The sequence below is a fragment of the Haliotis rubra genome, unplaced genomic scaffold (genome assembly GCF_003918875.1).
Source record: "Haliotis rubra isolate DU_JTF1 unplaced genomic scaffold, ASM391887v1 Scf537, whole genome shotgun sequence".
Taxonomy (NCBI): domain Eukaryota; kingdom Metazoa; phylum Mollusca; class Gastropoda; order Lepetellida; family Haliotidae; genus Haliotis; species Haliotis rubra.
Window position 1 is genome coordinate 518,762 of NW_025767232.1, and position 15,521 is coordinate 534,282.

Below are 15,521 nucleotides of genomic sequence, written 5' to 3' on the forward strand. Positions count from 1 at the left end.
TGAACAGTCAGATCTCAACTATAGTGAACACAGTCAGATCTCAACTATAGTTTACACACAGTCAGATCTCAGCTATAGTGAACACAGTCAGATCTCAACTATAGTGTACAGTCAGATCTCAGCTATAGTGAACACAGTCAGATCTCAACTATAGTGAACACACAGTCAGATCTCAGCTATAGTGAACACAGTCAGATCTCAACTATAGTGAACACAGTCACAGTGAACTACAGTCAGATCTCAGTCATAGTGAACACACAGTCAGATCTCCCCTATTGTGTAGAGTCAGATTTCAGCAATAGTGAACAGAGTCAGATCTCAGTGATAGCGAACACTCAGATCTTAGCTATTGCGAACACACAGTCAGATCGCAGTCACAGTGAACAGCGACCCTACTGTAGCACCAGCAGATCCAACCAGACACACATTATGACAACATCGACATAAGTAGGATAACAACATGCAGTATATAAATTGTTTGAACAGTTTTCAGACAATATGCTATATATTACACTCAAATCAGGGCCATCAGGAATGGGCTCACACTGCACCAAATATGGAACTGAACCAGGGTTTCTGTGTGACAAGCCACAGCATGAACCACTGGGCTAACCTGCCACCCTCATTTGTATGAAATGAAGTCTACTGAACCAAACCAATAAGGATAATGAAAGTTGTTTTGTTAATATTCCCATGAAACCGTGTTTTCAGTTTCCAGTAAAACACAGATCCTCAAAATGATCATTGTCCCAAATTTGTTTCTGTTATATATATCTTACGATTTTTAATCAGTTAAATAGATATAACTCATATTTCTATGATTGCTTTTCTTCGTAACCATGACAATAAAATTACTGTATTTTGTCTCGAAGCACAATAGAAATAGGACAATGAAGTTGAGGAAGCCACATAATGTCTTTGTCATTATCCAAACTTTTAGCATCTTAACAGAACAATAAGCATTATGCTTCCAGGCCTTCTTGGGGAATCATAACTGGGTTCATTACAGCTAACTCTGTCTTAAACTCATTGGAACCAGAGATGACTGCATGAAATGATACAAGTATGTCATTAATAAATCAGTCGAAGAAATCAATGGTGGCAGCTGTTATGATCCTAGGCTCTACAAACATCAGGGTAATGATATGTTTTACCATTTGGAAGTAAAATTACAAATAAATCTGACTTATCAATGTAAAATGTTAAACACAGCATACCCCTGTTGGCCATACGTTATTTATTGTGAGTCCAGTAAATGAGGGTCACATGGTGTCCTGTTGCAAGGGACGGAATGTGAGATGACCCCAGTTATCAGACTCCACTATCACCTCCAGAACAAGCACATGACTGAGTCTGTGTGCTTGTAGCTCTCATTACAGCATAGAACAAGGTTGCCTTCAACTTGGAGTGTTTCAAGACTCAAACATATTGTGCTAATCATGGGATGGTAAAAATGCTTGCTTATTGTGCTTATCTTTGGACTAATAACACTTTCATAATGTGCTTACCTTTGACTCTAGTAATGCTTGCATAGTGTGCTTACCACTGCCTCTAGTAATGCTTGCATATTGTGCTTACCTTTGACTCTAGTAATGCTTGCATAGTGTGCTTACCACTGACTCTAGTAATCCTTGCATAGTGTGCTTACCACTGACTCTAGTAATGCTTGCATAGTGTGCTTACCATTGACTCTAGTAATGCTTGCATAGTGTGCTTACCACTGACTCTAGTAATCCTTGCATAGTGTGCTTACCATTGACTCTAGTAATGCTTGCATAGTGTGCTTACCACTGACTCTAGTAATCCTTGCATAGTGTGCTTACCATTGACTCTAGTAATGCTTGCATAGTGCACTTACCATTGACTCTAGTAATCCTTGCATAGTGCACTTACCATTGACTCTAGTAATCCTTGCATAGTGTACTTACCATTGACTCTAGTAATGCTTGCATAGTGTACTTACCATTGACTCTAGTAATCCTTGCATAGTGTACTTACCATTGACTCTTGTAATGCTTGCATAGTGTACTTTACCATTGACTCTAGTAATCCTTGCATAGTGTACTTACCATTGACTCTAGTAATGCTTGCATAGTGCACTTACCATTGACTCTAGTAATCCTTGCATAGTGTGCTTACCACTGACTCTAGTAATGCTTGCATAGTGTGCTTACCACTGACTCTAGTAATGCTTGCATAGTGTGCTTACCACTGACTCTAGTAATGCTTGCATAGTGTGCTTACCTTTGACTCTAGTAATGCTTGCATAGTGTGCTTACCACTGACTCTAGTAATCCTTGCATAGTGTGCTTACCACTGACTCTAGTAATGCTTGCATAGTGTGCTTACCACTGACTCTAGTAATGCTTGCATAGTGTGCTTACCATTGACTCTAGTAATGCTTGCATAGTTTGACTCTAGTAACCTTGCATAGTGCACTTACATTGACTCTAGTAATCCTTGCATAGTGTGCTTACCACTGACTCTAGTAATGCTTGCATAGTGTGCTTACCTTTGACTCTAGTAATGCTTGCATAGTGTGCTTACCATTGACTCTAGTAATGCTTGCATAGTGTGCTTACCACTGACTAGTAATCCTTGCATAGTGTGCTTACCACTGACTCTAGTAATGCTTGCATATTGAGCTTACCTTTGACTCTAGTAATGCTTGCATAGTGTGCTTACCTTTGACTCTAGTAATGCTTGCATAGTGTGACTACTGGCAGGCTGCTGTTTGAGCTGTAACTGAGCTTCGCTGACATCGTCCTTCATTCTCATCATTTCCTATGGACAAAAACAAACAACTGTAATGCATAGTAAACCCCGTAACTATAATTTGATCCTTACCATAATTCAAGCATATACTTTAAAGGATCAAAGACTGGAGGCCGCAACACCAGAGTCCATTAAAAGTATGTGTGCTTGCTGCCTATATGAAGATACATGTATATTACACAATTAACTTTATCATCCCCCTTCCAAGTGCTTATCAAATTAATTCCTGACCCTCCACAAAACCTAACTGATTCCTAATGCTAAGGATCTGGATCCCGATCCACAAGATGTCTGCAGCGCTACAACATTCTTAATCCTATGATAAACTATAGAGATATGACAGGTCATAACGTTACGAACACTTCGTAGATCGGCACCCAGCTTCAGAAGTCATAACAATGCTGATTCCAATAAAACAGATGTTCTTGTTTTCATCTTATTAAACATGTCCACAGAGCGCTTTTGTTTGCATTTGAAGACTCAAATTTGTCCTGATCCAAAAACATTTGCAGCTCTTATTTTCACGATGACCCGAAACACATCACTGCAGTCGAAACTGCCACAGTATCATAACGCACATGGCGTAAATAAACGACACGTTTAATAGATTTGATATTCCCCAACTGATACTGTAAGTTATAGCACTAGAAGATCGGAAGCATATATTTTCTATTCGTTAATGATTATGTTGGGAAATGATTTTTAAGGTGGTATCAAATTATGAATACACTGTATTGGAATCTAGTTTCTCCTTAATGCTTATAATATATAAACTATAACTTGGTTCAAGTCAGAGAAATCACTTGAATCTGCTGACCCCAGAGGTAGAATCAACTTGGCACTTAGTAGCTCAATGACTCAGCTTCCAGAATCAGCATGTTTCTCGTACTTGACTTAAAGTTCGGACCACACTCACCAATAAATTAAAGATATATTTCTTGCGAAGATGTCATGGAACTTTTTGTTTGCTGTTTGAGGCCGCCCTCAGCAATATTCCAGCTATATGGCAGCGGACTGTAAACAATCAAGTCTGAACGAGACAGTCCAGTGATCAACAGCATGAGCATCAATCCGCGCAATTGGGATACAATGACATATGTCAACCAAGTCAGCGAGCCTGACCACGGGATCCTGTTAGTCACCTCTAACAACAAGCATGGATTGCTGAAGACCATTTCTAACACAGATCTTCAGGGTTCATGAAATTAACTGTGTACACTTACATCATTTAACCTCATGATTTCTCTCATTTTATCTCCTACTTTTTCTTCTGCCTTTTGTCGTTTTCTTTCTTCTTCGACTATATGTGACTTTAACGTCTCTAGTTCTTTACGGTCTTCCTCCATTTTGCCTGTCGCAAGACCTTTACTTTGTAACATTTCTAAAAGTTTCTTAATACTTTCATCTCTAGCAGACAGAGTCTGTTTTTGTGTGTCGATCCTGAGTTCCATCTCGTCTATGGTTCTACGGAGTATAACAATTTCCTTCTTCATGCGCGCCTTATCCTTCTTCATGGTGTCGAACTCCCCTACATCAACAAGGCTCTGCTCTTTGCCGGAACTGCTCAGTTCCAGGTCGTGCAGCACCCCTGCATGTTTCTGTAACAGAGAGTAGGCCATGGTCAGTAAAACCTTTGATACAAAACAATCATATAACAACAAATGAATTACAGACTCATAAGAGTGAGTAAGTGAGTTTAGTTTTACGCCGCACTCAGCAATATTCCAGCTATATGGCGGCGGTCTGTAAATAATCGAGTCTGGACCAGACAATCCAGTGATCAACAGCATAAGCATCGATCTGCGCAATTGGAAACCGATGACATGCGTCAACAAAGTCAGTGAGCCTGACAACCGATCCCGTTAGTCGCCTCTCACGACAAGCATGGGTTACTGAAGATCAATATGCTAACCCGGACCTTCACGGGTCCAGACTCATAAGAAATCTCTGCTAAGAGTAGAATTCATTAAACAATTCACACCTAAGCTATGAGTATGTGTTAATGAATCACTGATTATGTTTGAGTAAAGATATCAGGTGGTCCTGAAAAGATGAGCCTATCATAAACACTTGCAAAGGCAAGTCAATAGTTCACCTAAAGGACCATGGGAGAACAGCCTAACTACACTCATCAATATGATGTTTCTCCCACCTTCAGGGGGCTTCTTACAATATTACAGTCAGTAGTATTTAAAAAATACATCCTATACTAAAAGCTCAAATAGTTAGTTTTCCAGAGGATCTGTACCATCCGCCTCACTAACCTGCTGCCCAAATGAATCGCCTAACTGACATGAATTATTACCACTGCCTTCAAAATGAATGTCCTTCAGACATAGATTACTAGTGCTTGTCAGCAGACAGAGTCTAACCATAGGGACATATCAGGTGGACACTGAACCACACCTTCCTTCCCCTCCTGATGCTGATAATGCCTCAGGCAGTTCCACAAGCAAAGGATTATATAGATCAATGGACTTTCTACAAAACCCACACTTGTGAAGCCTGTTTGAGCTAATGAAATAATTCACATCTCTTTCAGCATCCTCTTTGCCATACAGAACTGTGTCAGCAACATGACGATATTAAAACTGAAAATGGTAATGGCACTGAAGTTTCATGGAACAGAATCAATAATATCAGTACCGGGCTTGATGAATATATATTGAAAAGTTTGCAGTCCGATTCCTTTCTATTGATCTTGAGATCTGATGCTTAATTGCACAAAATAAAAAACAAACAGTCCCAAAGTCCAGGTAGATATCATCAGAATTCAACATGAAAGTCAAGACATTGAGGGAACAGACGGAAGTGCAGTAACTGAAGGACGAGGTGAGGTGAAATTGGGTGACATTGAAGATTACTTTGGTCATATACGACATTGTGTGTGTGTGTGTGTAACAGTTTTTGTTTTATCTGTTTTTAGCAATATTCCAGCAATATCATGGCGGGGAACACCAGAAATATGCTTCACACATTGTACCCATGTGGGGAATCGAACCCGGGTCTTCAGTGTGACGATTGAATACTTTTACCACTAGGCTACGCCACCGCTCCCACAGATAAAAGAGATTCACTCAAAGATTCAACCATCTTCAAGAGCCCAGTAGACAGTCAAGTCAGACAAGACAATCACCTTGGCTCTCTGGCTACGTTTCAGCCAGTGGGCCACTGTGGAATCACTACATATAACTGGTACAGTTGTCAGTATGTCTGTTGTCTCCTCAACAAGAGTATAACATGTCAGGCCTCCACAAGCCCAGGGATACTTCAATTAGTCTTAGAGTCTATTTGGTTCAATTTGTCAAAAAAGTAGACTGAATCTTAATTTTCTGATTGGCTCTTATCCTACTAATACCAGTAAAACCTTAATTTCCTGTTTTTGAGCAAATATTGATCAGCGACCTAGAAGTCAATAGTAAATCCCCAGGGCGTTTAAAAGATCCATCATCCAGTCAGTTCTACAGAATTACGAAGAAGACAATGGGCTTCTTAACCTTTCACTCAAAGCATGGCAAGGAGGATTTACCTTTCTTGTAGTGTCATGTCTTGAAATTCTATACAGTACAACCTTGGTAATCCAGACATTAGCATTCTCAATAAAATCAGTCTGTGTCATTAACCTGAGTGTTGTCGTATTTGGCTCTTGGCATCCTTAGCAGATTTCAGTGTTATAATATGAATTATCATTAGCTGAGTTTCCTAGACCGAACAGGATTTTACCAGACTTAGACCTCGGGCCAGAAGCTAAAGTCAAAGTGTTCAGACTAAAGCATTTCAGGATTATTAATCCAATGGAACAAACTATTGTCCTGTGTCTATCTTTTACTCTGCTTGACAGCAGTGATGTCATCTAATTAAGACCTGTGTCCTACCTAGACCTTTGCTAGAGACAGCGATTTCATCTAAGTAGGACGTGTGTCCTACGTGGACCTCTGCTTGAGACAGCGATGTCATCTAATTAAGACCTGTGTTCTACGTGGACCTCTGCTTGAGAGCAGTGATGTCATGCAATCAGAGCCTGTGTCCTACCTAGACCTCTGCTTGAGGCAGTGATGTCATCTAATTAGGACCTGTGTCCTACGTGGACCTCTTCTTGAGGCAGCGATGTCATCTAAGTAAGACCTGTGTCCTACGAGGACCTCTGCTTGAGAGCAGTGATGTCATGCAATCAGAGCCTGTGTCCTACCTAGACCTCTGCTTGAGACAGTGATGTCATCTAATTAGGACCTGTGTCCTATGTGGACCTCTACTTGAGCCAGCAGTGATGTCATCTAATTAAGACCTGTGTCCTACGTGGACCTCTGCTTGAGAGCAGTGATGTCATCTAATTAGAGCCTGTGTCCTACGTGGACCTCTGCTTGAGACAGTGATGTCATCTAATTAGGACCTGTGTCCTATGTGGACCTCTACTTGAGGCAGCGATGTCATCTAAGTAAGACCTGTGCCATGTCATCTAATGACCTGTGGACCTCTGCTTGAGAGCAGTGATGTCATGCAATCAGAGCCTGTGTCCTACCTAGACCTCTGCTTGAGACAGCGATGTCATCTAAATGAGGACCTGTGTCCTATGTGGACCTCTACTTGAGGCAGCGATGTCATTTAAGTAAGACCTGTGTCATACGTGGACCTCTGCTTGAGGCAGCGATGTCATCTAACTAAGACCTGTGTCATACGTGGACCTCTGCTTGAGGCAGTGATGTCATCTAATTAGGACCTGTGTCCTATGTGGACCTCTACTTGAGGCAGCTAAGTCATCTAATTAGGACCAATGTCCTACGTGGACCTCTGCTTGAGACAGTGATGTCATCTAATTAGGACCTGTGTCCTATGTGGACCTCTACTTGAGGCAGTGATGTCATCTAATTAGGACCTGTGTCCTACGTGGACCTCTACTTGAGGCAGCTATGTCATCTAATTAGAGCCTGTGTCCTATGTGGACCTCTACTTGAGGCAGTGATGTCATCTAATTAGAGCCTGTGTCCTACCTAGACCTCTACTTGAGACAGCTATGTCATCTAATTAGAGCCTATGTCCCACGTGGACCTCTACCAGAGACAGTGATGTCATCTATTTAAGACCTGTGTTCTACGTGGACCTATGCTTGAGAGCAGTGATGTCATCTAATTAAGACCTGTGTCCTACGTGGACCTATGCTTGAGACAGTGATGTCATATAATTAAAACCTGTGTTCTACATGGACCTCTGCTTGAGGGCAGGGATGTCATCTAATTAAGACCTGTGTCCCACGTGGACCTATGCTTGAGACAGTGATGTCATGTAATTAGAACCTGTGTCCCACGTGGACCTCTGCTTGAGACAGTGATGTCATCTAATTAAGACCTGTGTGCTACGTGGACCTCTGCTTGAGACAGTGATGTCATCTAATTAGAGCCTGTGTCCTACGTGGACCTCTGCTTGAGACAGTGATGTCATCTAATTAAGACCTGTGTCATACGTGGACCTCTGCTTGAGACAGCGATGTCATGTAATTAAGACCTGTGTCCTACGTGGACCTCTGCTTGAGAGCAGTGATGTCATCTAATTAGGACCTGTGTGCTACGTGGACCTCTGCTTGAGACAGCAATGTCATCTAATTAAGGCCTGTGCCCTACGAGGACCTCTGCTTGAGAGCAGTGATGCCATGTAATTAGAGCCTGTGTCCTACATGGACCTCCGCTTGAGACAGTGATGTCATCTAATTAAGACCTGTGTCATACGTGGACCTGTGTCATACGTGGACCTCTGCTTGAGACAGTGATGTCATGTAATTAGGACCTGTGTCCTACGTAGACCTCTGCTTGAGACAGTGATGTCATCAGTCAGAGACGTAACGTGTACGCGAGACGGCAGCGCTCCGCGGTACTAACTGAAGCGCTTGACCCTAATTAATTCAATCACCCGTGGAACCAACTCGATTGGGTGCAAACACGGCGCAGGGTGAGTAAAGCGTCCCGTAAAATCACCAAGCGTGGTGGTTACTTGACAGTCGTGAATGAGCAGGTTTCTCGGGAAGAGTCGGTTGTCTACATATGCAAATTACGTAAAAATAATTAATCGCATTTGAAAAAGTGATTCATTTTAATGGATGCCATGGCTAGTTTTAGAAATGTTAAAGTATTCATCTTTGCAGTGAGTTCTGGAACATTTTGAAACTAATATGACCTCTACCGCCATTGCATCTTGCATGAATCAAAACTTACTTCGTCAAGAGTAGAAATCTTGCAAACAACTATAAAGTCATTTGCATATTTTCCGGATGTGACGTATTGTGCACCTTCACCTGCAAATGCACACGGCTCGCTTTTTAAAAAGCGGAAAAAATTATGTTATCGTGTATCCAAATGAATAGAAGTCTCAGATGTTTTGGTTAAAATGATATTACTGATCTCAATTCCTAAATTCCTAAATAGTTTTCAATATTTAAACTAGTTTAGATTGTCCTAAGTAAACGTTTGACAATGGTTTGTATATTGTGATCGTGTTGAACGAGTTGCGACTATGTGCGACAGAATTGAAGATAAAACATCAGTCAACCCGAAAATATATATAAAATGCCAAATGTCAATGGCGTTCATAATCCTGATACCGATAACATTACCTATCGCGTTAATGGAGGGGTCCCATGATGCGTGTGTCGGCTACCGAACTGTACATAGTGTCTTGATTACACAGCGGCCGGAAATCTTACCTGTTCACCTCACTAATTTTCCGCGTATTTGTAATCGTAAAAGTAACCTATCAATTCAATACTAACGTAAAACTGTCTTTGCTTGTTACAGCGTGTAAGGAGACTCAATGGTGTATTCGGAAACTGAATCCGAAAAGAAGTCACTATCAGTCTTAGTTGACATCTCGTGCTAATCAAAGTTAGTGTTAAATCAAAATGCAGCGCCGTTTCTTTGACTTTTGACGACAGCTCACGCTGTTGACGTGTCGATATTGGATCTCTGAGAATACATTTCAGCTTGGGCTCGCATCAGCCGTGTATGCTGTTTTACAGAATACCCTGCAAGCGTGCGCGACACTGTTTCAGCCAATCAAATGGAGCCTGAAGCCCTCATGTGTGAGGTGTTATCGGAAGCGCCCAGTTTCATCGGCATGCACATGGATTTTTGTAATCACATCCCAAAGGGTTTTTATGTGTGAATTAAGGCTATGATACATATCTTTGTGAATATCTTCACTGGTATCAGCGTGCATTATTTCATTTTCAAGGCGATTATAGAAAACAGACTTGTAAGCCTGGCCCGTGTCATTGGAACCGATATCGATCGTATTGACGGTTCACATATATATACGGCATATACACGGCAGGTGTATTTTAATTACTATTATTTGTTTGTGATATATCGCAAACAGATTAACATAACATTTTCAGAAGCATTTATGGAATATTATGCAAACTGTTTCAACCAAATGAGAACGTTGCTAAAACCCCTTAAAAGCAAAGTTTCAAAAATGGATATTTTTTTAGAACCGTGAATATACGATGTGATATGGGATGCGTCTATAACACTTTTCTGTTGTTGATACATCAGTTTGTAAAATGACACAGAGTAGTTATGAAGAAAACAAACTAATTAGACGCTAATTGTTTTATGGGTTCTGGAGAGCCGCACAAACGGCTCACTGATCACGGGTTTGCTTATTGCAAATTGAGGATGTTTTTTCCCTCTGCAAACACGGTCCAGGGCCTGATAACCACCCTATGCCCGCGAAAAATGATTAGTTGACAATGATGATGCACATAAGTAAGTTGTACCTAATGTATGCATTCAGAAATCGGCACTTTGTGTCGCATTATGTCAGTAAGCTCATGTTAAATCTACAAATTTTAGGAGAAGCATTTACATAGGCTGATGCAGCCTGTTTGCTGATCCTTTTTCCTTTTGTAATTTATTAATGTTTAATGTATATTACATGTCTTTGTGGAAATAAAATACTGTTTAAATCAAACCTACAAATCATCATCATCATCATCATCTTTGAAAGAAATGTGTATCATGACGTCGGCGATTTGATTAACAAGCATCATCCTGGAAGATACTATCCCATTCCCCAGCCCCTACAGTGTGCACAGTATATTAAAGGTAAGAATATGTTGTTTCACTTACCCTGTACCTATACAGGTAACTTCCATTGAGCGGAAATATATACACATGCATAAATCGTTTTTCTACAACAAAACTAAGGACACACATTATCAGATGAACTTCATGTAAAATTTGATACTTTTTTTATTTACATATATTCTATGTATCTGCGTGAAACAGAAAAGGTTTTCGTTCCTGGACGCCAGCATGGGCAGTGGTAGACAACCAACCCCGGGTACAGTCCTGCATGTTGGGTTGGACAGCCTATTTATTCCAGGGAGCATTGCATTATTTGTTATAACAACGAAAATATATAAACCCTTCACTGAATGTTTTGTATGTATTTGGTATAATTATGAAAATGCATATTTAAAATTCTTCAGTACGGCGACTTGTATTAGTCTTCGCACATATTTTGACAGAATGCAACACAATTAAATTTCAGTTAGATTACGCAATTCGCTCCATCACACATTGACACTGTTTTCCCGCGATGATTAAGCGGAATAAAAGACAAGGCGAGCAGCGGTCAGGCATAGTTTATGACTGCAGTTGGATATCGCTGAATATACAGGTGGGAGACTGGAGACCTGCAACAGGTGTGATGCAATACAGCACGTTATTTCGGGGTATATACTAGTACATATAATGGGCTTGCAGACAGCTTAGCCGGCTGACAGTCTGGTGGACCACGGCGATTGTGCAATTTCCTGCATACACGGTGCTTTTTATGGTCCGTGGCGTAATATTTTATTATCGGCTTAAAACACATAATTGAATGCTAATTATTCCATTTTCGTTGTTTGTGTTTGGATAAGCTGTGAAAGGACAAAGAAATGTTTATTCAGTTGTGACAAATATTCAGTTGACATGGAGCTGGGCAAAATCTGCTCATGGAAATGGCATCTTTTGCCAATTGAACCGATCACGTGATGACGATCGCTTCGTCGTCAGATATATCGCCATGATCGGTACCCTCATGATTAATTCAGCAACTCACTCAAATATTGAAGAGATTACATATTCATGAGCGAAAAAAAGAGAGGGTAAAATTGTTTGATATGATTACAAAATCAAAATATTGTCTGTAAAACAACTGATAGGCGACTTATAAACCCGATATATTATGGATATTGTTATTGTGTTTTGCATATATAGTGTTATATTTTGGTAAGGAGGTGCTATTCTTGTGCCGAAGACTAATCTTGAAGATTATTTGAAGATGCAATGTCGTCCTTGTGAACACTGTCATCGGCTTTTCTCTTTTAGTTTAAACATATTTTATTTCGGAATACAAGAAATGAGGATCGGTGAACAAGCCACGGGCTTATGCAAACACCTATCCCGTACAACACAGAGAGAAGAAAATATAATTTTGGTGACATCATAAAATAATCATTTGAGTGTTGTTGGTAGGGTGTAATCAATATTGCAATGTCCTATATACAATGTCCTATATTCTCTCTTTTATTTTGGTAGATGCATATACGTACATCTGTTAAATGTCGCTTTTTTGTTGTTGAGTTATATGTCTTTCTATACTAAATGTGTTTATGATGACAATGATAAAAAACATTAGGAAATAGATAATGTAGTCCACTGAATTTTTACTTACCACTTGTTGTATCACTTGATTGAGCCAGCATATTGCACACCGGGTCAGCCGGTGTCGCGTGATCTATTTGCACACGCTTGCTCTCTTGTGCGACAAGAGCTGTCAGTTCAAATGGATATGTTTCAACACGATGACACACCCATAATGGTTAGGTGTACATGAAAATGTACTTACACGAGGCAAATCTCCATTGAATGAGCTTTCAGAAAATATTAAAATCATGTTTCTGTGAAATTGGCACATAGGTCAAAATTGTCGTCAAAACTGGCTACTTTTGCTTGTGATTCTGAGAGGCGTCTCTCAGACTGTAGCTTATGTGAGGAAGGTTTGTTTGTCTATACGTTGAGCAGTGGGAGGAAAGTAGACATATTTCAACGCTGATGGCACACCTATGTGCGTTAAATTGTACATGTAAAAGTACTTTACACGAGGCAAATCTCCATTGAATGAGATTTCAGAAAATATTAAAATCATATTTCTGTGACATTGGCACATAGGTCAAAATTGTCGTCAAAAACTGACTACTTTTGCTTGTGATTCTGAGAGTCTCTCGCATGCGTAGTAACGGATATGTGAGGAAGGTTTGTTTGTCTATGGACGAGCAGTGGGGGGAAAGTAGACATATTTCAACGCGATGGCACACCTATGTGCGTTCGTGTACATGAAAAAGTTCTTACATGAGGTAAATCTGCACTGAATAAGCTTTCAAGAAATATTAATATCATGTTTCTGTGAAATTGGCACATAGGTCAAAATTGTCGTCAAAAACTGACTACTTTTGCTCGTGATTCTGAGAGGCGTCTCTTATGCGGCAGAACGGATATGTGTGAGGAAGGTTTGTTTGTCTATGACGAGCAGTGGGAGGAAAGTAGACATATTTCAGCGATGGCACACCTATAATGGATTAGGTGTACATGAAAATATACTGACATGAGGTAAATCTGCACTGAATAAGCTTTCAGGAAATATTAAAATCTTGTTTCTGTGAAATTGGCACATATGTCAAAATTGTCGACAAAAACTGACTACTTTTGCTCGTGATTCTGAGAGGCGTCTCTTGTACGGGTAACGGGGCTGTGAGGGCAGTTTGTTTGTGACGAGCAGTGGGAGGAAAGTAGAAATATTTCAGCGATGGCACACCTATGTATGCGCGTTCGTGTACATGAAAATGTACTCACATGAGGTATATCTGCACTGAATAAGCTTTCAGAAAATATTAATATGATGTTTCTGTGAAATTGGCACATATGTCAAAATTGTCGACAAAAACTGACTACTTTTGTTCGTGATTCTGAGAGGCGTCTCTCGTACGCCTAACGGGGCTGTGAGGGCAGTTTGTTTGTGACGAGCAGTGGGAGGAAAGTAGACATATTTCAACGCGATGGCACACCTATGTGCGTTCGTGTACATGGAAAAGTACTTACACGAGGCAAATCTCCATTGAATGAGATTTCAGAAAATATTAAAATCATATTTCTGTGACATTGGCACATAGGTCAAAATTGTCGTCAAAAACTGACTACTTTTGCTCATTGATTCTGAGAGGCTGCCTCTTGTATGCCGCGAACTTGAGGGCTGTGAGGGCAGTTTGTTTGTGACGAGCAGTGGGAGGAAAGTAGAAATATTTCAACGCGATGGCACACCTATGTGCGTTCGTGTACATGAAAATGTACTCACATGAGGTATATCTGCACTGAATAAGCTTTCAGAAAATATTAATATGATGTTTCTGTGAAATTGGCACATATGTCAAAATTGTCGACAAAACTGACTACTTTTGCTCGTGATTCTGCGTCTCTAAATGCGCCTTAACGGGCTGCTGTGAAGGTTTGTTTGTGACGAGCAGTTGGAGGAAAGTAGACATATTTCAGCGCTGAATGGCACACCTATGTGCGATTAGGTGTACATGAAAATGTTCTTACATGAGGTAAATCTGCACTGAATAAGCTTTCAGGAAATATTAATATCATGTTTCTGTGAAACTGGCACATAGGTAAACATTTTCGTCAAAAACTGACTATTATGACAGCAAACTGAAAATTTGCGCAGGCGCATTGTTTTTACATCGGTAGAAGTGACTCCCTCTCTTAGTCCCTTTTTCCAATGATTATACATCCACCAATAGGAAGGCCGTATAAAAAATGTTATTAGTCATTTTGTATTAATTTATTATATATCCTCTTTGTTGTAGCGTAAAGAAAAAGATCCCCATATATAGATAATGTGACGCTTCTGACAGTCCAAGTGTTTTGACTGCACAATTTAGTCAGGCACCAGTTACCCCTTAATATTTCGCTTCCCCAGTCACTTCTCATGAGGCGGTTCAGCGCAGTTTTAAAGAAAGTAAACATGTTTCAACCACGATAAAAAGCGGGTGTGCGTTGGTGTGCCTCCAAAGCTGCATATATATTTGGAATCTGCGATGAATGAACTTTCAGAAAATACTAAATGTAAGTTTCTGAAAAATATGCACATAGATTGAAATTCACCGATTCAATATAGATCAAATATTGCTTAAATTTTGCACATTTTTGTCAACATTTGACTATTTAAAGTTATCTTTTTACGTTTTCATTCATGTCAATCAATAACTTGAACAGCTATCAATGACTGTAGCAAATTTTATTTCATTATTTTCGTACATAACACTTTTAGACGCGTTTTTGTGTGAGATGCAGAACTGCCCTGTCTGTGATCAGGCAGTCACGCGAATGAGTGACCCCCTCTCAGGTAGTCACTTGTACGCGTAACGGGGGACCGTCTCGCGTACACGTTACGTCCTCTACTGGTCATGTAATTAGATCCTGTGTCGTATGTTGTACTCTGCTTGAGAGCAGTGATGTCTTCCTACCCACTACCTTGGGTCTAATTAAGACCTGTGTCCCACGTGGACCTATGCTTGAGACAGTGATGTCATGTAATTAGAACCTGTGTCCCACGTGGACCTCTGCTTGAGACAGTGATGTCATCTAATTAAGACCTGTGTGCTACGTGGACCTCTGCTTGAGACAGTGATGTCATCTAATTAGAGCCTG

At 40.3% G+C, this 15,521-nt stretch overlaps 1 protein-coding gene across 1 annotated transcript in view; it reads right to left on the bottom strand.

The window, feature by feature from the left end:
• Positions 1 to 15,521, bottom strand: part of LOC124253252 (ERC protein 2-like) — a 69,784-nt gene that overhangs the window by 23,090 nt on the left and 31,173 nt on the right. The window contains exons 2-3 of the mRNA XM_046686992.1: positions 3,999 to 4,373; positions 2,686 to 2,784 (exon numbers count right to left, since the gene is read on the bottom strand). Of these exons, the coding sequence (XP_046542948.1) occupies positions 2,686 to 2,784; positions 3,999 to 4,373 (474 nt within the window). The remainder of the gene's footprint in view (positions 1 to 2,685; positions 2,785 to 3,998; positions 4,374 to 15,521) is intronic.